At 61.3% G+C, this 24,223-nt stretch overlaps 2 protein-coding genes across 16 annotated transcripts in view; one reads left to right on the top strand and one right to left on the bottom strand.

Annotated features, from left to right (window-relative positions):
* The first annotated feature begins 434 nt into the window (after positions 1-434).
* Positions 435-3,453, top strand: PIPOX (pipecolic acid and sarcosine oxidase). Of its 2 annotated transcripts, XM_051635561.1 has the most exons (8): positions 435-598; positions 1,063-1,211; positions 1,617-1,818; positions 1,902-2,084; positions 2,147-2,299; positions 2,368-2,526; positions 2,646-2,721; positions 2,796-3,453. In XM_051635561.1, exons 1-8 carry the CDS (start codon positions 473-475, stop codon positions 2,915-2,917), a joined length of 1,170 nt encoding a protein of 389 aa, XP_051491521.1. In that variant the 5' UTR covers positions 435-472; the 3' UTR covers positions 2,918-3,453. The 2 variants fall into 2 exon arrangements, with proteins under 2 accessions (XP_051491521.1, XP_051491522.1); XM_051635562.1 differs by lacking the exon at positions 2,147-2,299.
* MYO18A (myosin XVIIIA) overlaps positions 3,429-24,223 on the bottom strand; it is a 37,352-nt gene continuing 16,557 nt past the window's right edge. For 9 of the 14 annotated variants that reach the window (XM_051635527.1, XM_051635535.1, XM_051635533.1 and 6 more), the window contains 36 exons: positions 24,042-24,142; positions 23,888-23,951; positions 23,627-23,771; positions 22,245-22,256; positions 21,569-21,745; positions 21,400-21,490; positions 21,120-21,312; positions 20,612-20,698; positions 19,817-19,958; positions 19,575-19,734; positions 19,304-19,490; positions 18,975-19,212; positions 18,009-18,118; positions 17,867-17,932; positions 17,470-17,598; positions 16,868-17,011; positions 15,823-15,912; positions 15,615-15,734; positions 15,421-15,532; positions 15,164-15,291; positions 14,852-15,006; positions 13,541-13,664; positions 13,262-13,462; positions 12,856-12,966; positions 12,449-12,553; positions 12,210-12,356; positions 12,004-12,117; positions 11,729-11,845; positions 11,544-11,627; positions 11,205-11,342; positions 10,334-10,519; positions 10,115-10,254; positions 9,442-9,486; positions 7,768-7,890; positions 5,663-6,844; positions 4,609-4,708 (listed from right to left, as the gene is read on the bottom strand). In XM_051635527.1, the coding sequence (XP_051491487.1) occupies positions 5,671-6,844; positions 7,768-7,890; positions 9,442-9,486; positions 10,115-10,254; positions 10,334-10,519; positions 11,205-11,342; positions 11,544-11,627; positions 11,729-11,845; positions 12,004-12,117; positions 12,210-12,356; positions 12,449-12,553; positions 12,856-12,966; positions 13,262-13,462; positions 13,541-13,664; positions 14,852-15,006; positions 15,164-15,291; positions 15,421-15,532; positions 15,615-15,734; positions 15,823-15,912; positions 16,868-17,011; positions 17,470-17,598; positions 17,867-17,932; positions 18,009-18,118; positions 18,975-19,212; positions 19,304-19,490; positions 19,575-19,734; positions 19,817-19,958; positions 20,612-20,698; positions 21,120-21,312; positions 21,400-21,490; positions 21,569-21,745; positions 22,245-22,256; positions 23,627-23,771; positions 23,888-23,951; positions 24,042-24,142 (5,460 nt within the window). In that variant the 3' untranslated portion in view covers positions 4,609-4,708; positions 5,663-5,670. Of the gene's footprint in view, positions 4,709-5,662; positions 6,845-7,767; positions 7,891-9,441; positions 9,487-10,114; positions 10,255-10,333; positions 10,520-11,204; positions 11,343-11,543; positions 11,628-11,728; positions 11,846-12,003; positions 12,118-12,209; positions 12,357-12,448; positions 12,554-12,855; positions 12,967-13,261; positions 13,463-13,540; positions 13,665-14,851; positions 15,007-15,163; positions 15,292-15,420; positions 15,533-15,614; positions 15,735-15,822; positions 15,913-16,867; positions 17,012-17,469; positions 17,599-17,866; positions 17,933-18,008; positions 18,119-18,974; positions 19,213-19,303; positions 19,491-19,574; positions 19,735-19,816; positions 19,959-20,611; positions 20,699-21,119; positions 21,313-21,399; positions 21,491-21,568; positions 21,746-22,244; positions 22,257-23,626; positions 23,772-23,887; positions 23,952-24,041; positions 24,143-24,223 lie in introns of all 14 variants that reach the window. The other 5 variants (XM_051635538.1, XM_051635537.1, XM_051635532.1 and 2 more) reach the window with 3 other exon arrangements.

The raw sequence follows: 24,223 nt of genomic DNA on the forward strand, positions 1-24,223 counted from the left end.
CATCACAGCCAGTGGGGCACAGGGCTCAGCACCACGTGTGGGCTTCTCCGTTCAGCCCTAAATCACACTGATCTCCTGGTAAAAAATATAGCAACAACAACAAAAGATGGCAAGAAAATAGTTTATGGCTGCAATAAATTGTGCTGGAGGAAAAAACAAAACAAAACACAAACCCATTTGCCTTGAAGCAAGCAAAGGGTTTTCCATCGGCGTGGAAATGGGAGTGTTGTGGAGTCCCGTGTCCTGCTAGAGCCTTCCTGGCGGGATCGGACATCGGGATTGGCGGGGAATGGGGATGGTCCTGCCTGAGAGGTGGGCAGGATGGAACCCTGCGTGTCCCTGCTGTCCCGGCAGGAGCTGGAGGGATGCCAGGGCTCCGCCACTGCTGGGCTTGGCTGGACTCTGCCCTGTCCCTCCCCCTGGCTCAGCTCCCAGCTGCCCACGGAGGACGAGGACAGGGACAAGGACAGACATGGCTGCCCCCAGCCAGCCCCAGCAGGCCACCTACGACGCCATCGTCATCGGGGCTGGCATCCAGGGCTCCTTCGCTGCCTACCACCTGGCCCGGCGCCACAGGGACACGCTCCTGCTGGAGCAGGTACTTACCAGTGGCTCTAATCCTGCCATGTCCCCTGCCCTGCCGTGTCCCTGTCCCGTTGTGCCCCCAGCCCTGACATGCTGAGGTGGGCACCTGTAGACCTGGCTGCTCTCTGCCATGGCACGGAGACGAGCTGCTACTGGCACCCCAGTCGCAGCACCCCTGTGTCCCCAGAGCCAGCATCCTTGTGTTCCCGGTGCCAGGAACCTCATGTCCTCAGCACCAGGAGTCTTGTGTCCCCAGCACCGGGACCCCTGTGACCTCAGTGCCAGGATCCCCATGTCCTCAGTGCCAAAACCTTGTCCCCAGCACCCCCTTGTCCTGCTGTCCCCCAGCACCTCGGCTGGCAGGGCAGGCTGTGCCCCAGGTGCCCGCTGAGGCACAGCAGCAGCGCACCCGCGGCTGGCGGGGCGGGGGGGGGTGGCAGTGGCTGCAGTCGCCTCCATGTCCGCCCTGCCCCACAGTTCCTCCTGCCCCACTCGCGGGGCAGCTCGCACGGGCAGAGCCGCATCACCCGCAGCGCCTACCCCAAAGCACCCTACGCCCGCATGATGCCCGACAGCTTCCAGCTCTGGCAGCGGCTGGAGGAAGAGGCCGGCACCAGCCTCTACAGGTGACAGGGGCGGGGACAGGGCCCTCTCAGGGCACAGTCGCCTCCCTGTGGGATCGCTCTGGGGGCTGCTCCTTCGGGGCACAGGGCTGGGCAGGATGAGGCTGCTCTGGCAGCCATCGGCTCCTGCTAATTTATGGGGCTTGTTAAAGGAAACACCATTAAGGAAATGAGGATCTAAACGACGCCAGGACTGATGGCACTGGTTGTTTGTGGGGGGGCTGGGTGTGATGCTGGCATCCAGACCCTCCCTGTGCATCACCCCATGTACCCCATGGCTTATCCCTCTGCACCAGGAAGCACCACTGGTGCCGCCGTGCCTCAGTTTCCCCCAGGGGCACAGCAAGGGGGGGGGGGGTCTGCATGAGAAGGGGGTGAAGGCTGAGCTGACATGGCTGCGGGGCACAGGCAGACGGGGCTGGTGGTGCTGGGGCCGGCGGGTGACCCGGAGCTGGAGAGCTGCCGGCACAGCCTGGGTGACACCCAGCTCCTCGATGCCGTGACGCTGGCCCAGCGCTTCCCCGGCCTCCGGCTCCACCCCGGTGAGGTGGCCCTGTGGGACGGCACTGCCGGGGTGCTCTTCGCCGACCGGGCACTGCGGGCAGTGCAGGTGGGTGCTGCTGAGGGGACAGGGTGGGGGTGCCCTGGCTCCCTCCCTGCAGCCACCTGCAGCCTGTCACTGTTCCCACCCAGGATGTCTTTCGCCGGCACGGGGGCACCCTGCGGGACGGGGAGAAGGTGCTGAGCATCCAACCCGGGGCTGTGCTCACAGTCACCACCACTGCTGGGATGTACCGAGCCCCCCGGCTCATCATCACAGCTGGAGCCTGGACTGGTGCCCTCGTGGCACCCCTGGGCCTCCACCTGCCACTGCAGGTAAGGGTCGGTGTCACCGTGGGGTGGCCTTGCTGTGGCCAGGGTTAATGTTGTGTCCCCAGCCCCTGCGCATCGATGTCTGTTACTGGAGGGAGAAGGAGCCAGGGACCCCCAGTGCCGGCAGAACCAGTCCCTGCTTCATGACCCTGGGGCTGAGCCAAGCCCCCCACGGTATCTATGGGCTGCCTGCCCTCGAGTACCCAGGGCTGGTCAAGGTGAGCTGGGCACAGCAGTGGTAAGGGGGATACCCTGGTCAGCCCCACTCTGACTGGCTGTCCTTCAGGTGTGCCACCACCATGGCAGCCCCACTGACCCCGAGGAGCGGGACTGGGCACCCCCGGGTGCTCCTCGCCCTGATGTCACTCTCCTGAGCACCTTCATCAGCAGCTACTTGCCTGGGCTGGAGCCCCGGCCAGCCGTGGTGGAGACCTGTCTCTATACGGTGAGAATTCCCCCAACAGCGGGACCTCCTCCCCCACCCCAAGGTGGACCTTGCTATCCTTTCCCACCTCCCCCCAAGAGGACCCTGAATCCCCCACCTTCACACCACGGCTCCCCCAGAACACCCCGGACGAAGACTTCATCCTGGACCGGCACCCCAAGTTCAGCAACATCATCATTGGGGCTGGTTTCTCAGGTAGGTGAAAGCATCCAGCCCCCCCGCCCCCATGGGGTGGCTGTGCCCCTCACACTTCCCTCTCTTTCCCGCAGGGCACGGGTTCAAGCTGGCACCGGTGGTGGGGAAGCTGCTGTGCGAGCTGAGCCTGGGTGAGGAGCCGTCCCACAGCACAGCCCCCTTCGCCATCTCCCGCTTCCTCACGGCTGTGCTGTAGTGGGACCTGGCCCTGCCCACGCGGCACCGGGCTGGCCTGCAGCAGTATCCCTGCATCCCGGTGCCCTTGCACCCCAGTATGTCAGCATCCCTGCATCCCCTCGTGTCACCATCTCTATCTCCCTGCATCCACCAACCCAGCACCCTTCCATCCCACAGCCCTCCATCTGTGCACCCCAGTACCCCAGCACTTTGACAGCCCAGCACCCCTACATCCCAGTACCCCCGCATCCCCATACCCCTGCATCCCTATACCCCAGCATCCCAGTACCCCTCCATCCCTGCATGTCCATATCCCAGCACTGACAGCCCAGCATCCCAGCACACCTGCATCCCCATATCGCTGCATCCCAGCATCCTGGTACCCTGCCTCCCCACATCCCGGCATCCCCCCTGCCGCGGTGCCAAGCCGTCTCTACCGAGCACCCGCTCCCTGGAAACAAATTAAGAAGCTTTGTCAGCCTCATGAAGATGGAGCTGGAACAGTGCGGAGAGACACACTCACTTAGGAGTCAAGTTAAATGTTTTAATGTTAAATGTGCCATTTTATTATCATTAGATCGCTCCCACTTAATGAAAGCGCATTAGCGCAGCGTGGCTTTATGGCAGAGAGTGCCGAGCTTGGCCCATTCGTTTCCAAGAGATGGTGGGAAAAGGGATCAACTGCCCTGGTTTGCCAGGGTCCCGGGGGGACCCAGGGATCCCTGGTGCTGGGAGAGGGGCAGGGGGTAGCACCTGGCATGGGCTGGGGGGGTGCCAGAGCCGAGGCCAAGGCACATGCCGTGCAGGCAGCCGGCCATGCACATCATCATCTCCAGCGTGTTAAATAATTAACGCCGGCAGGCAGAGGGCTCCCATCCCCGCTGCTCATCTGCATGTTTATGAAGATTGATAAATGATTCAGTGCTGGCACCCACAAGCGCCATCGTCGCCCTCCCCACCACCCATGGGTGCAGGGGGCCTTGGGGAAGTTGCCAGACTTGGCCTCTCCGTGCAGCCTTGGATTGTCTCCAGGGCTGGATCCATCCCCCCAGCCCTGCCATCATGCAAACACCCCCCCGGAATGGGGTGACCCCCCCGGTATGCGGAGTAGGCGGCAGCCGGTGTCACCAGCCAGAAATGACATTTATTTTCATACTGAAAGTAAAGGGGGTCTGGGCGGGGACACACGCACAGCTGGGCTAGTGCAAAACTACCAGGCAGGGATGGGGGGGCCAGGGCAGGGTGACAACAACCCAGAGGGGTGCGTGGGACCCTGTCCCCATGTCCCTTTCCCAGGTGCGAGGCAGCTGCTCCCCAGGGCCTGGTCAGTGAGAGATGTCTTTGGCTCAACTAAAAGGGGATTAAGAGGATGTGGGGGGGGGTGGTGTTGCCTGGGTGAGGGGAGTTAAATTATAAAATAAGGAGCCAGCAGGCACTGAGGAACAAACCCAGGGTGCTGGAGCTGCCGGCTCTGCCGCTGAGGATAGAAGGGTGGGAGGGTGGGGGTGGCACGGGGGGTGCAGCCAGCGAGCCGGCCGGGCTGTCCCCCCTGGCCGGGGCTGGGGGGTGGCTGTGTGTCCCCCACCCCCCACCCCAGTGCAGAACAAATACCGGCTGCCTGGGGTGTCCCCGCAAAGGAGCTGAGTGTTCCTGGGGCAATGGGGCAGGGTGGGGGGGCTAGGCAGGGGTCTCAGCATCCCGGCTCTCTGCCTCGCTGGGGGAGCTGCGGGAGGAGCGGCGTGTGCTGTCCCTGGTGTCCTGCTCCTCATCCCATCTGTCATAGGCGAAGGAATGCCGGGAGCCTGGGGGGCTGTGTAGGAGAGAGCAGGGTTAGTGGGGGGCTCCGCAACCCAGGAGGGCTCAGCAGCCGGGCACAACCCTCCTCTGGCTGCACCAGGAGCTGGATGGAGCCTTGATCACCACCTTGTTTAGTATTTCTGAGATATCTGGGACATGCTCCACCCCAACCACCTGAAGCCCATAGTTGGGTGCTGGGGGGTGTTTCTTCCCCCCTGTCACCCTGTGATGCCTTTCCTGGACCCAGGACTCAAAGCCTGGCATGCACTGGCAGCCCAACTGCCACCACCTTTCCAAAAGCCTCTTTCCCTCCTCCAGCCCTTCTCCTACTCAAGCTCTTACAAAGACCAAACCTGCTCCCAAATAACTGCCAACAAGCCCAGCACACCCCCTCCTCCGCCATCAAACAGGGTGCAGAGCCCCAGAGCCCTGCCAGGTGAGGCTGTCCACCACCCTCCTGACCCCCCTACAAAGGCACAGGACAGCAGGATATAGCCACCTGGAAAAAAACCTCCGAGCCCCAGCTGCCCACCCCGGCTTCAGCCCCGTGCTCACACACGGCAACGGGTGCGTGTTAGTACCCATCACACTCCAGGACCCACTGTCGTCCGTGGGGCAAGTGCAGGCTCCCCAGCAAACCCTTAAATTTCCTAAAGGAATAAATTCAGCCACGTCCTGGCCAGGGAGCTGGGAAGGGATTAGCGCCTCCCAGTGTCCCGGATCCTGGCAGCACGAGCAGCTGCTGGTCCCGCTGCAGCCATGCTAGGGATGCTCCCCATGGTCAGAGACACGTCAGGGATGCCCTGCAGTATCCCAAAAGCAGGGCTAGCTGTGGGCACAGCGGGGTGCCCCAGCCCAGGGTGCCTGGAGAAGGTGGGCTCCATACCCCAGAGGCGGGCAAGGGTTAGGACGAGCGGTTAGTGGCACACGGGGAAGTTCATGCTGCACAGCACACACCGCCTCCCACCTCCTGCCTCAGTTGCTCTCGGGCCGGTACAGGTACTTCATCATCAGACTGTCGACCTGCTTTTTCTGCTTCTTCTCCTCCTTCTTTCCCCGGCCAGGGCGTCCCGGCTCCTCACCCCCCACCCCCCGTGGGCCCTTCTTGACACTGGAAGTGCTGCGGTAGGAGCCGGTGGAACCAGAGGAGGAATCGGAGGAAGAATCAGAGGAGGAATCCGAGTCAGATGATGACTGCTGCTTCTTTTTCTTCTTTTTGGATTTCTTCTTAGCCTTCTTGGTGTGCTTCTTGGTGCTCTTCTTCTTCCGCTCCTCCTCTTCCTCAGAGGAGCCGGAGCTGCTGCGGCGCCGCCTGGAGCGCTGGGAGAAGTCAAGGGCAGATGCGGAGCGACGGAGGCTGCCAGCGTGGTGGTCAGTGGCGCCCAGGGGGGCCGCGCTCCGTGCACTCCGAATGCTCCGAACACTCCGTCTGTCATCCCCCGAGTCAGCCTCGGGGCTGGACCAGCCCCTGGCTCGTGGCAGGCGGTAGCTCAGCACCTCCTGGATGGCAGCTTCCAGGTCAGGGTCGAGGTAGGAGCGATGCCCCACAGGGCGGACATCCCCAGAACCCCCCTCGTCAGAGGCAGCACTGCGGGGCCGGGGGGGCACAGATAAGCTGCGCCCCAGGGGGGGCTGCCCACGGGACCCCTCATCCGCCTCTTCCAGGTGGCTGCGGGCCAGGGAGAGCCGTGATTCAGGGCGACCCTCAGGTCCCCCGCGTCGGCTCCGCAAGCTCCCAGGACTGGAGAGGGCAAAGCTCAGCACTGAGTACCGCTCGTCCCCTTCATCATCCAGCACCTGCCAGGATGCGGAGGAGGCCCGGCTCACCGGGGCAGAGGCTACGGAGGCTTTCTCGCCATCAGTGGCCGAGAGGGACCAGCGTTTGCCTAAGCCTTGCTGAGCCCGGCTGCTGGCGTCGGCGAAGGCGCGGGCGATGACAGCTGCCCGGTCCTCAGGCTCAGTGCCCCGGGCCGCCCGGAGGGCAGCGCGCTCAGGGGAAGCCGGTCGCTCGCTCAAGGTGCTGAAGAGCGTCTGCTCATCCCCGCGGCCACCTATGGAGTCCTTGAGGCTTGGCCGCTTCCTATAGCTGAGACAGCTCAAGACCGACACCGGCCGCTCCTCGGCATCAGGACCCTCTGGTGGGGCTGACCTGTGCCGGCGGCACCACGGCCCCACACACACACCAGGGGGGACAAGAGAGAGACGGAGATGAGCAAGGGATGGGGGGATGGGGAGCACAGCAGAGAGGCAGCCTTGGTAATTTCCATCAGCAGGAAAAATGTCATGTAAATGGGGGAATTGTTCTAGCCCGGCGCTTTGATTCCCTTTTTAAAGTGTTGCGTTCAATCTGTTTCATTGTCGGCTACCTGGAGCCGCTGCGTTTGATTCCTGACTTCAGAAAAGGGGGAATTATCTCCAATAACAAAATGTTTTACATCTGCACTGCTGAATAAATTAAACCAATTATGAAAAAGCAGGCTCAGATCTTTTCCCTGCTGCCTGGTGGAGGGTGGGGAGCCCCCCGGGGACTCCCAGAGCCCTGCTAGGAAATTGGGTTCAGATAAAAGCAATCTGCACTCAGCGGGCCAGTGTGTTCCCTGGGGAATGGGAGTAGGGTTGTGTGCCACATCCCCACACCAGCCCTGTGCCATGGGGGCACCCAGGCGTGTCCCCCTGCTCTGCCAGAGGCTGCAGGGGCAGCTGGTGTTTGCTGAGAGGTGTGGGGAGGAATGTGGTGGGGCTGCAAAGGGAGGGTGGGTAGAGGGAGGGATCCAGCCCCATGAACTCTGAGGAGGCAGATGGGAGGGGCTGTGAATGCCCATGAACCTCCAGGGTGGATCTTGGTGCTAGAAGAGATGGGAAGGAGGACCAGGGAGGTCCCTTTGGGCAGGGGGACATGGGTCCCCTATGAAGACCAAGCTGCTTGCTGGAGTTCACCTTTCCCTGGCTGGCCATGTGAGCACCAGGCAGGAGTATTGCACCCAGAGTGCCTCATCCCATGGGTGCCTACCCCATGCCCTGGCCACCCCCTGGCACAGCCCACCCTGTCCCTGCACCCAGCCCTGCACCAACCTGCTGCCCTTCAGGCTGCCATCATCCGAGAGCGTTTTGGAGGAGCCTTTGTTCTTGGAGAGCCAGGACTTCACCCCATCCACGCGGTCCTCCAGCTCTGAGTCCACGTCTGAGTCACCATCGCTGCCAGAGAAGTACGTCAGGGTGGAAGAAAGCAAGGGGTGAGCATGAGGCAGTGAGATTTTGGGTGCTGGGGAGGTAAAATTGTGCTGGTGGGCACCGAACCCCCCCCAGCACCCACTGCCTGTGTACCGTGGAAGGGGTGAACCCCCATCCTGTGGTTCTGCTTCATCTCCCGGGCATGGCCTGCATGCAAGGTGGTCCCCAAAGCACAGCTGTGCCATGCACTCCCTAAGCCCCCAAACCACCCCTCTGGCTAAGGGGTTCCTGCACTCTCTGCCCAATGTCCTCCTTGCCCCTGCACAGGGGCAAGACAAGGCAGCAGGGCAGCAGGCAGGGCATGGCTCCAGAAACATGGGAGATCTCCAGCTCCAAAGCTGGGAAGCAATAAGTGGGTTCATTTTATAGGCTGTCGTCGAGTGCAAAATTACAGCAAAGAAGAGGGATGTTGATGGCCCTGGGTAAACAGGAGTTTAGCAGGCAGAACAGAAATGACTCCAGCAAGGCGGGCGTAGGGGTGCAGCGGGCAGATTTACAGCCCTGCCGTGCCAGAGAGTCCCTGATTTACATCCTGGAGTAAAAAAAAGCCCTATCTGGTTTAAACCATCTAATTTATAATGGCCGTTCGTAACCATATTGATTGCTTTGAGAAAGAAGGTGCTGTACGCAGTGCAAAATCCATTCCTCCACATTAAAAGCATCCCTGCATAAATCTCCCTTAATACCTAACTGCTCACTGCTTTCATTAGGGTTATGGCAGCACCAGCGGGATCTATAAGGAAATCGAAGCAGCACGGCCCCCCCTCTCCACCCCCCTCACCAGCCAGCTAGAGGGGAGGGCTCCCACCAAGCTGCTGCTGGAGAAGAGATATATCATATGATCTTAAACGTCCGTTTTATCCACCCAGTTTGGGCTGATTCCCTGCCCCGGGGATGGTGGCAAACAGCACAGGGGATTGGCTGGGACAGAAGACCCTGTATGTGGATCCTCCTCATTAAATTCAAAGCAACGAGTTGCACTCCCAGCACGTGTGTCTCCCTCCCCTGAAATACATCCAGGCAACGCTGGGCTTGGGAGGAAAAAAAAACAAACAACAAACACAACAACAACAACAAAACACAACAACAAAAAAACCAAACCACAAAACAAAAACCCCCAATGAGCCCTGTAAACAAACTCTGGGGGCAGCTCAGGTTTTATAACCGGTGGAATTAAACTCCACATCAAACACAGTTTATGTCCGGGCAAACGTGCCGTTAGTGAAGCAGCACCCGGGTCGTTGGGGAGCGACCACGGGGGAGGGAATATTAATTGTGAGTGGCACAGGGCTCCATCACAGCTCCAGGCTGAACTGCTCATCAATAGCCAGGGCACAGCATCACCCCCCCACCCCAGCCCGGGGGCTTGTCCCCTGTCCCCCTGCGTGGGATGCAGTTACGTGCTGTGGGTGCTGTTAGGGCATGCAGAGGTGGGCCAGTGGCATGCGGGGCCCCGGCCCGTGGGGGTCAGATGGGGGTTAGGGGAGGGGGCAGAAGGTAAGAGGAGCTCCTCACAGTTTATTCTTTCTTTTCTGATACTTTGCCACCATGTCCTGCAAACTGGGAGGGGTTGGGAGGGGGTTGCCAGGGAGGGGGCAGAAACACAACAGAAAGGAAATCAAATGAAAGGGAAAAAAAATAAAAGACCAAGTGGGTGAGGAACGAATGGGGAGGGGGGCAAATTACATGGTGGGGAAGGGTCCTCCAGCCCTGGCATGGGGCTGCACCCGGCTGGATCTCAGCATCTCAGGCTGGATCCCAGCACCCTGAGCTGGATCCCAGCATCCCAGACCTCCTGCCAGCCTGTGCTGCCCTAGCTCCTGGGGCTCTCCAGGCTGTTCCCAGCCAGCTGGCACAGCCCTGGCTGCATCTTGGGCACCTCTGCAAGCTGGTAGAGCTGCAGAGGGGCAGTGGGTGGAGGGGGGACGGACATACAGATGCATGGACTGCTGGATGTGTGCACAGGGGCACGATGTGTGGGGCGGATGCACAAGTGCATGAACAGATGCACATGTGCATGATGGACGGATGCATGTGTGCCCAATGCATGGATGGATGGATGGACAGACAGCATCCTGCCAGGGCCAGGCAGAGCTGGGGGGTCCCTGTGGAATTTCAAAAGTGGCAAGGAGAAGCAGTGAGCCCCAGTGACGTGCCCTGCATGGATGCCAGGCCCAGACACTCTCACCTGTTGATGAGGTCCTCATTACTGTCACTCTCCATCTCATCCTCGATGGCTGCCTGCAGGTCCCCGATGCGTTTGAAGGCCAGCTTCAGGTCTGACTGCAGGCTCTGGTTGGCGGCTTCCAGGCTCTCCAGGTCCATCTCCTGTTGGGAGGGAGCTGGGTGAGCTGGGTAACCAGGTGAAACCCCCCACCTCTGCCTAGCCCAGTCACGGGTGCCTCACCAGCTCGTGCTTCTTGCGGCTGGCCTCTGCCTCCTTCTTGGCCAGCTCACCCATCTCCTCCTTGACGTCGCGGAGCTGTCGCTGCAGCCGCTTGTTCTGCTCCTTCTCCCGGTTCTCAGCCGCTGCGCGTTGATCCCGCTCCTCCGTCAGCTTCTCCATGTTCTCCTTCAGCCGTGTGGCCAGGCTCTGTGGAGCAACAGGCACGGGGTGACCCCAGATCCCCCCATAGACCTCTCACCCTACAGCAACACCCACCAAGGGCTCATGCAGGGCGGATCCCATCCCCTTGAATTTACATGAGGAGATGGAGGACAAACCACCCCCCCACAGGGCAAGGAAAGGGGCAGAACAGCCCGTCAGGGCTTTGCCAAATTGGAAAAATAGATTTAACTGTGTGTGAAGTAATTACAGCGTGTAAAGTAGGGAAAAAATAGCTCCCATTCTCCCCCAGCCGCTGAGCCAGCCGCTGCATGTTTATGACCCCGGCAGAGAGAACAGGGAAGGGAAATAGCAGCTTGGAAAATATTAAGAGGAGAGCTAAGCTGCTCTGCTCCCCCAGCAGAGCTGCAGAGGCAGAATATAAAGCAGGCTGCGTTTAGCAGGGCCGGGAGAGTCTATAATTTCCCTAAGTCAATGCAGGGAAATAGCAGCACTTCGCCAGGCTGGGGGTGGATTACCCTTATCAGCACTTGCAGGGAGCTTCCCTGCAGGGACAGGGATGGGCTGCCAGCAGCCAAGGGCTGTGGCTTGGGGGTGGTCCCATGGAGGGGATATTTGAGATGTGTTTGGCAGACCCCCCTGGGCAGCTTTGCATTGTGGTCCTGCTGCATCCCGGTCCCAGCTGGAGAGGAGGGATTGCCCCAGCACCCACCTCCAGGCGCTTGACTTGTGTCCGCTCGAACTCCAGCCTGGACTCCAGCTCACGGATCTTGGCCTCTTGCCGGCTCACAAGGGACTTGTCCACCATGGATTGCTCCAGGAACTCCAGCTGGCTCTGCAGGCCTTGAAGCTGCAGAGGGTGCACAGCTTTAGACTTGACCACCACCTCTCTGCCTGGCCACTATGCTATTCCCATACCAACGGAGAGCTCCCTGTGATACTGCCCGGTGCTCTCCAGGATGCAGGAGCTCCCCACCACAGTGCAGGCAGGGGGTCTCTGGGTGCCCCCATCACCCTGGACACCCTTTGGGTGCATGTTGGTGCTCCCCACCTTCTCTTGCAGCTCCTGCTTCTCCTTGCCAACCTCCTCTAGCTGTGTCTGGAGGTCGTTCATCTGTGCCAGGTCCCGGGCTGCCTGTGGGACACATGGGGGTCATCAGCAGGGACCCCGCTGGGCCAGCTCTGAGAGGGATGTTACAGGGTCTGGGGGTGCTGAGGCCGCTGTTCCTCCCCCACCTGGGCCACAGCCGCCTTGTGCTTCTTCATCAGCTCATTCATGTCCTCCTGGTCCTCCTCCAGCCGACTCTGCACCTCGTTCTTCTCCCGCTGCAGCCGGCTCAGCTGCTCCTCCAGCTGGGGGAAGTCACCTGTGTCTCCCACTGCATCCCAAGAGCAAGGCACCCACCCTCCAAAACCACCCCAAACGCCTTGGGGTCACTGTGCTGGCACGTGTCACACCGATGGGTGCCGGTGGGGCACAGCAAGGGGCATCATAACCCAAAACCACTTACTGCTGCCTTGGCCTTGGTGAGGTCATCGATCTGCAGGTGAAGGTCTTCAATTTCCACCTCCATTGATTTGCGGGCCTTGACAGCAGCTGCGCAGGTGAACTCTGACTCCTCCAGCTGCAGGGACATGGCTCAGTACCCGGCCGGGGGACAGTGACACCCTGTGTGTCCCCCAAGGGCTGTGGTTTTAGAGGGGTATGGATGCATACCTGGTTCTTGAGCTGGGCGATCTCCCTTTTGCTGGGTGCGTTGTTCTTCAGGTGGTCCAGCATGATCTGCGCATCTGCCAGCAGCGCCTTTGTCCTCTTCAGGTCCCGGCGCAGGCGCTTTTCCGTCTCAAAGTCCCTCTGGTTGGCCTGTGGCAGAGGGGACCACCATGCTGGCAGAGTGCCACGGCCACCTCGGGGTCCCCAACGCAAGGCCTGTGCCCACCTGCCCTGCACCATACCTGCTCGTTGACGGCAGATAACTTGCTCTCCAGCTCCCGTTTCTCTCTCAGCACCTTCTGCTTGTCCTCATACTCCTCCTCCAGCTGCACCTCCATCTGCTTCAGCTAGGGGACAGCCCAGACAGCTGGTCAGGGCAGCAGCAAAAGACCAGGACCCCCTCCTTCTGTGTCCTCACATATGAAGGATGCCAGGTGACCCCACAGACCGGGTTTTTGCGCAACCAGAGGCATGAAGCCTGGCGTGTGCTGGCCCGGGCAGCAAAGGGACTGGTTGGACCTGCTGGGCCAGTAGAGCCAGGCTGCGGCCAGCCGCGTAGGAGCCAGGCGCTGCATGACAGTGCCCAGCTGGCAGCTCCCAGCACCCAGCTGGGACACAGAGATGTATCCTGTCTCCCCTTGGGCCCTACCTTCTTCTGGCACGACTGCCGAATCTCCTCCACCTCCTCATCGCGGCTCTCCACCTCCTTGGCATGGGTCTGTCGCAGCCGCTCCATCTCCATCTCCAGCCGCAGCTTGGCCTGCAAATAGGGGGGATGTTGTCAGAGCAAAGGGGACATGGGGACACCCCCAAGCTGATGACTGGGTGCCACTCACCCAGAAAACCGCCCGGTCTGAGGCTGGCTGGGCTGCCCGCCCCGCAGTGACCTGACGGGCCATGGCATGGAGAGCCAGGAGCTGCGGCGGCAGCCACGATGCCTGGCCTGATGCCGGGCTGAGCGCGACCTCCTCCTCTTCCTGGGCAAGCCCAGCCCAGGTAATAACAGCCCTACACGAAACCACCCCACCCAGAAACCTTGCCCCTCCCCGCTGTACCTGCTCCAGCATCTGGATGGTCCCAGCCTGCTCATCCAGTTCCTCCTCCTGGTCTTTGACCTTTGCCTCCAGGTCCCGCAGCTGCTTCTTCACCTTGGCCAGGGAGGCCTCGTCCTTCGACTCCTGGGAGGAGATGTCCTGCAGCTCAGCCTCCAGTGCCTCCACCTTCTGCGTCAGCCCCGCGATGTCTGAGTCCTTGTCCTACCAAAAGAGAGGGTCACTGTCAGACCAAAGCAACCGCTGGTTAAGGGACTGGGGAGAGGACTGGGTGCCATTCACCTCCAGCAGCTGCTTGAGGCCGAAGACCTCGGCCACCAGCACGTCCTTCTCACGGCTCAGCTTCTCCCGCTGCAGCCTCTCCCGCTGTGCCTCCTCATGTGCCTGCGAGAGCTCGCTGTCAAACCTGTGTGGGGAGAGCAGGATGGGCACTCAGAGCTCCCAAGGGATCCCCAGCCTCACACCACCACCAGCACCACATTGCTGAGCATTCTCATCCCACAGCAGCAGGCACCAGAAGGGGTGGCGTGCTGCTGGCTGCTCGTTTGAAACATGCTGTTGATGAGCCTTTAATTGCCAGCATGGTGGCATGGAGCCACTTAGAGAAACTCCTCCCAACACCTTCACTTAGCGGCTAATGGAGAGAGCAGCACCAGCAGCACTAACCCCAGTAGCCCCATGAGCCACCCTGTGGGGCTGGCACATGCCAATAGGGACTGTGGCTACTAACAGCAGGGGCTTGGCTACATGGAGATCACTGGGGACACTGCAGCCTCCAAGCAAGATGTGGTGGGTCTGCAAGATGCAGAGGAGCTGCAGGACTTGGAGGGGCAGCAATGCATGGGGGGGTCTTCAGCAGAGACAGGGTCTTGCAGCAACTCAGCTCTCCCAGCTGCAGCCTGATGCTCCAGTCCCACATGGGATGGCACTGGTCCCATCCCTGGAGGGGACGTGAGCCCCTGGTGGGGATGTGCTCAGCACAGCCTGGAGCTGGGCAGCCTCTCCCAGTGCCCCTGGGATGGGATCAACCAGGTTTGTTCTGAAATCACTGCCTTTGGGGCTTGGAAAACAACTCTGTGCTTGAGTTTGTGACCTGCGTTAAACACCTCGGCAGCTAATCCCCATCTTTCCTTGTGCTGGGTAATAAACAGCTGCATTAGCACAGACTCCAATCCGCGGAAATTGAAATTAATTAGATTGGATTCTCTCGCTGTATTTGTGTGTGATCATTACCATAATGAGATGAAAGCATCCCTGCTGCTTAATAACGTTAGCAAACTTTGGGGCTGGGAGAGGGGACGGGACGAGAGCGTGTGCTGAGCAGAGCCACAGGGTGTGAGCAGCCTCCACCATGGGGCACAGCCTCACATGGGGACATCCCTCAGCTCCCAGCCCCCCAAGAGGGCATCGGGGTCCCCCCTACTATGAACACACTCAACCCGGACAGCCCCATCCTGCTGGAAACACTTCAGCCAACTGGGAGCTGGTGAGGTGCCCAAATCCCTGCTAAAATGGTAATGCCACTGAGCAAGAGGCTCACTGCGCAGCAAGGACGCCGTCCCCCCGCCATCCCCCCCACTGTGCAGTCCCCACCTCCGCTGCTTCTTCTCCAGGTCGTGGTTGCGTCCCTGCTGCCCCTCGAGGTGCAGCTTGGTGTCCTGCAGCTCGGCAGCCAGGCGCTGGCACTTCTTCTTCAGCTGCTGCAGTGCCCGCTGGCTCTCCTCGCTGTCTGCCTGCAGGTCCGTCAGCTGCGGGCAGGAGCAGGAGGGCAATCAGGACTTTGGGAAGCAACCATGTCCCCACTGCCCTGGCCATGCCTTCCCTCCCAGCTTGGAGCAGGCAGTAGCTGCTGCCCACCCCCTGCCCATCCTCGTGCTGAGGGGACTGGGAGGTGCTCCCACTCACCTTTCGCTCCAGCTGCCTCTTGCTCTGCTGCTCCACCTCCAGCTTGTCCTCCAGCTCCTGCTGCAGCCGTTTCTTGGTGAAGTCGATCTCCCGCACTGCCCGCTCGTATTTCAGTCGCCATTCACCACCTGTGCGGGGAAACGGGGTCACCAAGGGGCTGTGTGGGGTGCTACATGGCCACCGTGGAGAGGGGCATGGTGCCATGACCATGAGGCACCCAGGGTGTGCCAGCGGGAGCACCGTGGGCAGGACAGTACCTGAATCATCATCATCGAGCTCCCCGTTAAGCTCAGCTGCCCGGATGAGCCGAGCCTCCATCACCTCCATCTCCATCGACTCCATCTGCTTCTTCAGAGCATCATACTTGGCCTGGAAGGAGACATGGTTGTGGTGAGCCCTGGAGAGGGGGGCGGTCAGGAGATGCCATGAGGCCGGGGAGAAGCACACTAACCTGCAGGTCCTTCATTTCCTTCTCGGCCCGCAGCCTCTCAGCTGTCTCAGCGTCCAGCAGCTGGGAGGCCGACTCACCCGTGTTTCGCTCGTCTGTCAGCTCAGACGTCAGCTCTGTGATCTGCCAGGGGGTGAAACAGGACCGTGGGCTGGGGCCAGGGCAGGCTGGCACGGCACTGCACCCCCTCCCAGGGCCAGCAAGGACCTACCCTGCTCTCCAGACGGTCGCTGTTGAGCCGCAGCTCGTTACGCTCCTTCTCCACCTTCTCGAGTTTGCTCTTCAGCTGCTGGATCTCTTCCTGCAACAGAGCAGGCGGTGACGGAGAGGGCAGGCACAAAGGGAAGAGGTTGGCAGGCAGGAGCTGGGCAGGTCTCTGCACCCCCCCAGGGTCCCACCAGCACTGGGTGGGTAGGGTGGGGGCTGCTCTCCCCTGCCAAGGGCTGGGCAGGGACTTTCCCCAACCCGCTCTGCGTGCTGACTCCAACCCCATAAATGGTGTCGAAACGCCAGGCAAAGCCAGAGAGGGATCCCTGCACCCCCCTGGGGAAGGGGTGGGAACAAACCCACCCGTTGCCAAAGGCTTTGGGTGCACCCAGCCCAGGTGGGGAGGGAAGGGGCCCACCAGAATGCCTGAGGACCACTAGCCAGCTCCAGGGAGGCGTGCCTGGCTGCTAGCTTCAAGCACATCTTTCTCTCATCCCCTCTGGTCCCAGCACAGGCTGGGCGGGGGGGGCAGGAGGGGGCCCAGGTGCCCGTACCCTGGGAGCCCATCCTCTGCGTGTCAGGGTGAAAGCTGAGCCAGGCAGCAGCTCTGCACCAGGCCGGCTCAGCGGGGGCACGAGTGTCTGGTTGCCAGCACAGCACCCAGCCCCTGCATATGCCTCTCGGCACACGGTTTCATTTCCATTCTCCACGCCTTGTAATTGGGCTCATGCAACAGCCGGCTCTCGGGATGCTAATGACATGCTGATTCGCAAATTAGGGAGCAATTGGAGCCTGGCGCAGCAGCCACCATCCTGAATCCCACCTCACTGTGAGATCCTGCATCCCACTCCTTCATGGAGTCCTGCATCCCATCCTGCCCATTGCCACCCCACTGCGGAGTCCTGCACCCCACCCCACTGTGGCCTCCTGCATCCCAACCCACCACGAGATCCTGCATCCCACCCCACTGCAGGGCCTTGCCCAGGACCAAGACTCCCCCGAGCCCACCCTGTCCCATCCAGAATCCCCCTCAGCACAGGGATACCCACGTCTTTGCCACGGATCTGGTCCTCGGTGAGCTGCACCTCGATGAGGGGCCGCACGGTGGTGAAGAGCTTCCACCAGGGCCAATCCTTCACTCCCTTGTTCTTCTTGATATTCTTCTGTACGCACCGGATAGCCAAATCCTGGATCTGCACAGGGCACAGTGTCAGCACCGGTTACGGTGTCAGGGTGGGAGGGCACTCAGCACCCCTGGCAGCACCTTGGCGTGCTCCCCTTCATTAGCATTTGGGCTAATTGCACCCGGCTTATCTACTGTTTGATTCCCTCCAACCTCTCCAAACATTAATCTCGCGAGGTGCTGTCGAGATGCCTATTTTACACCCTCTTTGCTAATAAAAGCAGGAGCCAATACTCCACTCCATCCCACCGTGGCAATCCCCAGTGCCGTCCCCACCAGTTCCCCTTGGTCTCCCCTGGCCCCCCAGGGCTCCCCACAGCTGGGCGGGCACAGGGGGAGGGAGGGGGGTGGGGGCAGGAGAGCGGTGGGAGGAGGAGGTGCTGGCCCAGGCGCTGCAGAAAGGCTGCACTGCCCATTTTAGGCGAAATTGTGCAGCGGAGCAGGGAGGGGAGAGGCGCTGGGACGAACCTTCCTCTTCTTGAACTGCTGCCGTGCCAGGAAGCCCCTGCACGCTGCCTGGAAGAGGGTGATGTTCCTGCTGGTCTGTGCGTCCCGCTGCTCCTCCAGCCTGGCCAGAGATCCAGCCCGGAAAAATACCTGCAGGAGGGGAGCAGGATGAGATGCCGATGGGTGCCGGCATCCCTCCAGCAGGCCGTGCCACCCTCCTGCTGCACCAGCCTGTAGGGACACGGCTCTCCCCTCTGCAGGCACTGGTCCTGTCCTGCTGTGGGGTTTTATTCCCCTGGCATGAGGAATGCTGTAGGTGGGAGAGAACAGTGCTGCCCTTGTGCTGCTGCGCTGTGCCGAGCCGTGCCGCCCACCCCTGCCCTGTGCCACTGCCCACAGCCAGTGTTGGGCAACATACCCGGCTCAAGCCCATGTGGTAGCTGCTCTTCTCCAGGTCCAGCGTTTCCAGAAGCTCTTCCACTGCCTGTGGGGAGTGAGAGATGTCAGAGATGGGCTGGTGGCACCGTGGGGTGCAGGGGACCCTCAATCAGGGCACATACCCGCTTCTCATCCACCACGATGTAGTTGCGCCCATGCTTCTTGGTCAGGTGTGGGGCCAGGACGTCAAAGCGTCGCCTGAACTCAGCAAACACCATGTGGTCGGGGTACCCTGGGGGGTAAGGGAGAGAAAGGCTGTGGGGGCAGCCAGGACACCTGGGGAATGGTCAAGGACAGCTCCATGTGCCCTGATGTCCTGGGGTCCATCTTTTGGGACAGCTGATGGGGTCACCCCTGGTGGCACAAGGTCCTCATGGGGCCAGGCATGGCCAGAGTGTCCTGACCCTCTCTGGGAGGTTTTCTTTGGCTTAGTCCTCCAGAAATTTTGGCTGGGAGCTGAGGAGAAAGTGGTCAGGGACACATGTGCAAGCAAACAGACCCTGCTCTGGCTCTGCTCTGAGCCACAGCCAACTTCTGCACCAGGCTCATGGTACTGAGCCTCCACATCTTAATTAATGAGGGGGTATTGATGGGGACGCTGACCCTGGCACAGCCAGCTGCCACAGCCATTGATCCCGGAGGTGTACAGGTGGCATCGATTTCCAATCATGGCAGGAAAGGTTCAGCCTCCAGGCAATAAGACCTCAGCTGGGCGGCCGGCCACGCATATCGATAAATGCTTTGCTGAGCACGACCTGGAGTCCCTGGCCCCAGCGGGACACAGGCTGGCTGCCAGCAGGAATGCTGCCAGGAGCCAGCGGCACCAGTGGAGACGCCCAATTAAGGCCATGCCTGTCCCCAGTGCAGATAACGGCCTCGCAGGGGAGGGGGGACGGGGACAGGCCCGCTCACGGGTGATGGTTGGCAGCTGTGGGGTCGGGAGCACGTGCCAAATGGGCTCCCCAGGGGGGGCTTCAGATCCCCAGAGAGGAGACACAGCCAGGACCCCCACAGCACCCATCCCTGCTGCGGGATGTGCGTGGCATCCCCGGCATCCCCCAGCCCCGGGTGCTGGTGGCACTGCTCACCTTGTCGGTACATGCGGAGGGCGTCGAGCAGGCGGGAGCCACGGAGCTGGGCGCGCAGGAGGGGCACATCCAGCTGCATGAGCCCAGCCTCGCAGTGCTCTGCTGGCAGCTCCAGCTCGCTGCCGCTCACCCGCCGGCATGGCAGGGCCCGGGGGTCTCCGCCGCCCCCCGCCGCCTTGGGCAGGAAGCAGTGCACAAAGTGGAGCTTGGACTTCTTGATGCTGTCAATGAGGGCATCCTGCAGGCAGGGGAGAGCAGGGTGAGAGATGACAGGCAGTGGTGCCTCAGCTTGACACAGGGACCCCTCCCTTGGCCACCCCCTCACTCACCACTTGCAGCTTGATCTGGATGCAGAGGGATTTCTTCTTGACGGCGGCCACACCGGTGGTGAAGGTCTTGCGCATGCTGGTGGCCCGGCGCAGGGCCAACTGGGAGCCCCCCTCCAGCCCCGCCACCGAGCCTGACAGCACCAGCGCTGACCCGCCACGGCCAGCAAACAGGCTGCTGATGACCTTCCTGCAGGGCACGGAGGGGACGTCACCCCCCAGAATCACCTCTTCCCCACGCTGTGTCCCCATCCTGCCCCAGGACCCCACTCACTTCTGGGACTCCTGCAGCAGGACAGAGGCGTTTTGGGAGGCCGGGTTGTGCTTGACATAGTTGAGCCAGCCCGTGGCATCGTACTCCACCCAGTTGGTCCCTGAGCTGTGACCCAGGAGGAAGTGTTGGGGTTTGTCACTGGGGAGCAGCGGGTTGTGCCCTGCAAGGAAACATGGCACTGATGGGCACAGAACTGACACTTTGCTGACACATTGCCCCGTGGTGCTGGGCCCCCTCCTGACCTTTCTTCCCCCCTTCCTGAGGGCCATAGTAGGAGAAGAGCCGCTCCAGCAAGGTGTCCTCGTTGCCGCCCGGCTGCAGCGCCTCCTCCTCCAGCAGCCACAGCAGCCCCCGCGCCTCATCCGTGCGGGCCAGTGACCGGACCTGCAGGTGACACCTCACTTCCACCTGGCCTGGGACACTGGTGTCCCCCAGGGCAAGAATGGGGGAGCAAGGGACCTGGACCACCCAGGGAGCATGCAATTCAGCCACTGCCAGCAGCAAGGCAGAGTAGCACCCTGGGAGAGGGTCCTGCTTAATGGAGACCCGGCCAGGCAGGAGCCCGTGTGTCACACTCCTGGCAGCGAGATCCTCGCTGCGGTGCAAAACGCCACGCTCAGGCACCCGCGGGATGAAACCCAGCACTGGGATGGTGCTATCAGCCCCCCTCGGTCTCTGCAGCCTCCCCCAGCAGGGAAAGAAGTACCCCAGGGACTGGTGCACTTTGAGGACCCATGCACCCTAGGGACATGAGTACCTTGGGGACTGGAGCACCCCAAGGACTTGAGCATCCTGGGGATGGCCCAAGGGCTCCTAATCCTCCTGCCCATGGCACCGGCAGCTCCCAGGACAGCACAGGGGATGCCCCAGGGATGCAGGCTGCACTGACACTCGGAGGCACTCTCTCATGGCCAAGCACTCAGGACAGCCCCTCTCCTTCCCCTAATTACCACCAATGGGCCAGGAAAGCCACCAGCTGCTGCCTCACACTACAGACTGCCATAATGTGGCTGTGAGGGAGCAGGGTGGGTGCTCACCAGTGCCTGGTGTGAGGACTGGTCTACAGCAGCTACGGAGCCAGAGGAGCTGGGCTCAGCATCAGCCAGGGCAAGCTCTATGTTCTCCTGGAGAGAGAGGACAGAGGTGTGGTTAGTGTGCCTGTGTGGTAGGACTGGAAGCTGGTCAGGGTGTTGATCTCAAAGGGGTCTTGGCAGGAGGCTGGGCTTTACCAGCATGGTTAAGGGGTGATGCTGGGTGGTGAGGGGGGGCACATGGAGTGAATCCCTTAGGTGATTTTCCCCACTGCCATCACCAACAGCCACCCCACTACTTCCCACTCTGGCAGGTGGTGGAGCAGCCAGCAAAGGTGTTGGTGTCAGTGGGAGCCCTGGGAAAACCCTGGCTGCCCAGAGCATCATGTCAGAGCTGCTTCAGTTGGACCAGCCCAGAGTTACCACAGGGCAAGACATCAGGGGGAATGGCAGAGATGGTGGGGAGGGGAGGGCAGCAGGGAGGGGCTGAGGGCAGCCCTGGGTGTCCCATTACCTCCTTGTAGCGTTCCAGCTCGCGGGCAAAGGTGCGCTGGTGGAAGAGGAGCTGCAGGCGCTCCTGGGCATAGTTGTGGCAGAGCTCCTCGAAGGTGGCCCCCCGGCTCTGCCCCGCCAGCTCGGGGTTTTGTGTCCCAGGGGTGTCCACCACTGTCACTGAGCACACCGAGTGCTGGCTCGACTTCAGTGCCCTGTAGGGTACAAAGGGACACAGTAGGGTGAATGAATGCCGCTGGGTGACCCCTGGTTCTCTCTCCGGTGCCGCCCCCTGCACGTACCTGTTGAGGAGGGAGATGAGGAGGGTGAAGAGCTCAGAGTACAAGCCAGATGCCATGCCCTCCAGGCACTCCAGTGCTGTCAGCTTGGGACCTGGCCAAGGCAACCCTGAGTGTCCCCAGCCTGGCGTTCCCTGGGGCCACCCACTCTGCCCACCATCCCTCATCCTACCTGTGCCACCATCACCTAGGGGGGACTCATCGGGGCCCTGCCGAAAGGAGGTGGATCTCTGCAGGGTGCCCTTGGGCTGATGCTTGAAGATGGAGGAGGAGAGCTCTTCCAGACTGCAGCCCAGCAGGTAAGCAGCTTTCTGAGCCCACTCATGCCGGGCAAACTGCTTCCTCCCAGCTGAAGGATAGAGAAGGGAGCTCAGGGACAGCCAGGGTATCCCCAAAATGGGGTGTCCCCAGCCAGACCCAGAATGGTCTCAGTGTCCCCTAGGATAGGCTGGGGATGCTGTGCACAGCAGGAGCACGTGGCCAGTGCCAGAGAGCCAAGGAGTGTGTTTTGGGGGCTGATGAGAGGAGACGGGGTGAACGGCTTGGGCCCTCTGCAGGGCTGTGGAGCAGGGAGTGGGGGTCACCCCTTGCCACCACTGCCTGGGGACACCCGGGGCCCTGTGACACTGCAGGGCGTTGAGCCACACCAGCACGGGGACACATCCCTGTTCAGCCACACACACTGAGCAGCAGGACAGGCTGCTGCTGCCAGACACAAGCACACAGATACCAAGGGAGGGCAGGGAGGTGGGAGCAGGTTAATGGTGACAGGCAGGGACGGGACAGCGGGAAGGAGGTGGCATGTGGGAGGGGGAAGCCAGAGACACGCGTGGAGAACAAGACTTTACCTTCATCGGCGTCTGCATTGCACAAGGGCAGCATGCACCATGCAAACAGAGACAGGGGTTAGAAACAACAGCACAGGCAGCACAGGGACACCCTCCTGCCCAAACACGCCACGTGCCGGCACGGCCGTGCCATGCACAGTACCAAGCCCAGCCTCCCCCCGGGCACTGCCACGGTAAGACCCTGAACGCAGCCTGGGGGCACTTCCCCTGCCAACCCCAGCTGCACCGTGGGCACTGGTGGGGAGCAGCTCAGCTCTGCCCCAGAGCGCAGGGAGCTGCTCTTGTATCAAGCCTGGTACAAGCATCAGGGAGCCAAGGAAACGGGGACTGGCACGGCTGAGCTGGCTCTCAGCATTCCCAGCACCGACGAGATGCAGGGAAGGATCCAGGAGCAGCACAGAGCTGGAATACTCACCCCCGGAGCGGGAACTGGGCTTTCTCCCTCCCCAGCAAGCCCCTACAAAGGGGCTCCAGCTGCCCAAGCTTCCCTCCGCGGTGGCTGCAGCAGGGCCCTGCTGCCCTCTAGTGCCTTGGAGCACCCCACGGGCCAGCACTGCACCCCGCTGCAACCTGAGACCCTGACGGTCTCTCCCTCCCTATCCCCGACGCATCTTTTCCCCCAGGGCTGAAAAAATCCCTTGGAGCAGCTGCCAGCTCTAGGTGCCCATTTTGGCTGTGCCGTGCCCAGCCCAGCGAGCAGCACCACGGCGGCTTCCAGCACCACATGCAAAAGCTCCGGAGGTAGAAGAGCAGCCCCATGAAGCCAAATTCACCATCCCCAGGTGCCCTGCAGCCCACGGTGAGCCCTGGGTGCCAGGGCAGCCCTGCCCCACACCACTGAAGGTGCCAAGAGGAAGCAGGAGGCCCTGACAAGCAAATTTGAGGCTGCCAAGACCCAGCTGAGGGTCAGGGCTGGTCCCAGCACACCAGCAGCATCCCAAGCCCCCATTTCAGCCCCAAAACCAGCAGCACCCAGAGCAGAGCCCCCTGTGGCTCCAATTACCGACTCCATCTGCTGGTGGTTCTGCAGGGAGGATGGAGGGGGAGAGGTGTTATGTGGGTGACACACAGGAACCATTCCAGTCCCTCAGCCCTGACAGACTCCACGGCTCCCCAGGGGAGCAGGGGCCAGCCCAAGGTCTGGGGTTGTATGATTAACTACCCCAACCAACAGGGGCAAAACCAAGTGTCACAGAGCACCCCAGATGGCAGGACATTGTCCCTCAACAGACACAGCCCCAAAACACCCCCCAGGACTCAGCCACACTGGGGGCTGCCATTTGCAAGGTGCTGAGGTGCCAGCAATCCCTCCAGGACCTCATGCAGTCACCAGCCCTGAGCCTTGGCTCTTTAATGCCTCCCAGCCCCAAGCAGCTTGTTACCTTTGGTGGCCCCAGCGGCCCCCAGATGATAAATGGCTCCCAGGACGAGCCAGAAGGCTTTCTGCTCATCACTGGAGATGCCCATCACCTTCATGGCAGCCTGGAGCTTGTTGAACTGCTGGGTTGCCTTCTGCTTGTCCTCTGGCTGTGGGGAGCAACAGGAGCCATTGGTGTGGGAGCCCAGCTCTGACTCCCCCTGCACCCAAATGGACCAGGGACCCCTGCACCCCCCAGCCCCCTACCCAATCCCACAGCAGTGACCTTGGAGAGGGGTGCTATGCCAAAGACGTTGTTCTCTGCCAGGTGGTTGAAGTGAAGCTCAGTCCTGCAGGGATAAACACCAGGATTGGTGCCATGTGGGAGACCACAGAGACCTCCCAGGCAGGGGCCTGCACCCTCATCCCACCCTGCTCACCTCAGGGCATTGTCAGAGCAGGCCAGAAGGTAGTAGAAGACATGGAAGGTGGCCTCACCGGCCGGGCGCCTCGCCACACGCAGCTTCTCCAGCAGCAGTGTCTGGCAGAGGTGGGAGCATTAGGAACCATCCCTGAGGGTCCTGCTCCCACCAAGACCCCCTGCCCCACCCCAGCCTGATTC

The sequence above is a fragment of the Apus apus genome, chromosome 18, assembly GCF_020740795.1.
Source record: "Apus apus isolate bApuApu2 chromosome 18, bApuApu2.pri.cur, whole genome shotgun sequence".
Taxonomy (NCBI): domain Eukaryota; kingdom Metazoa; phylum Chordata; class Aves; order Apodiformes; family Apodidae; genus Apus; species Apus apus.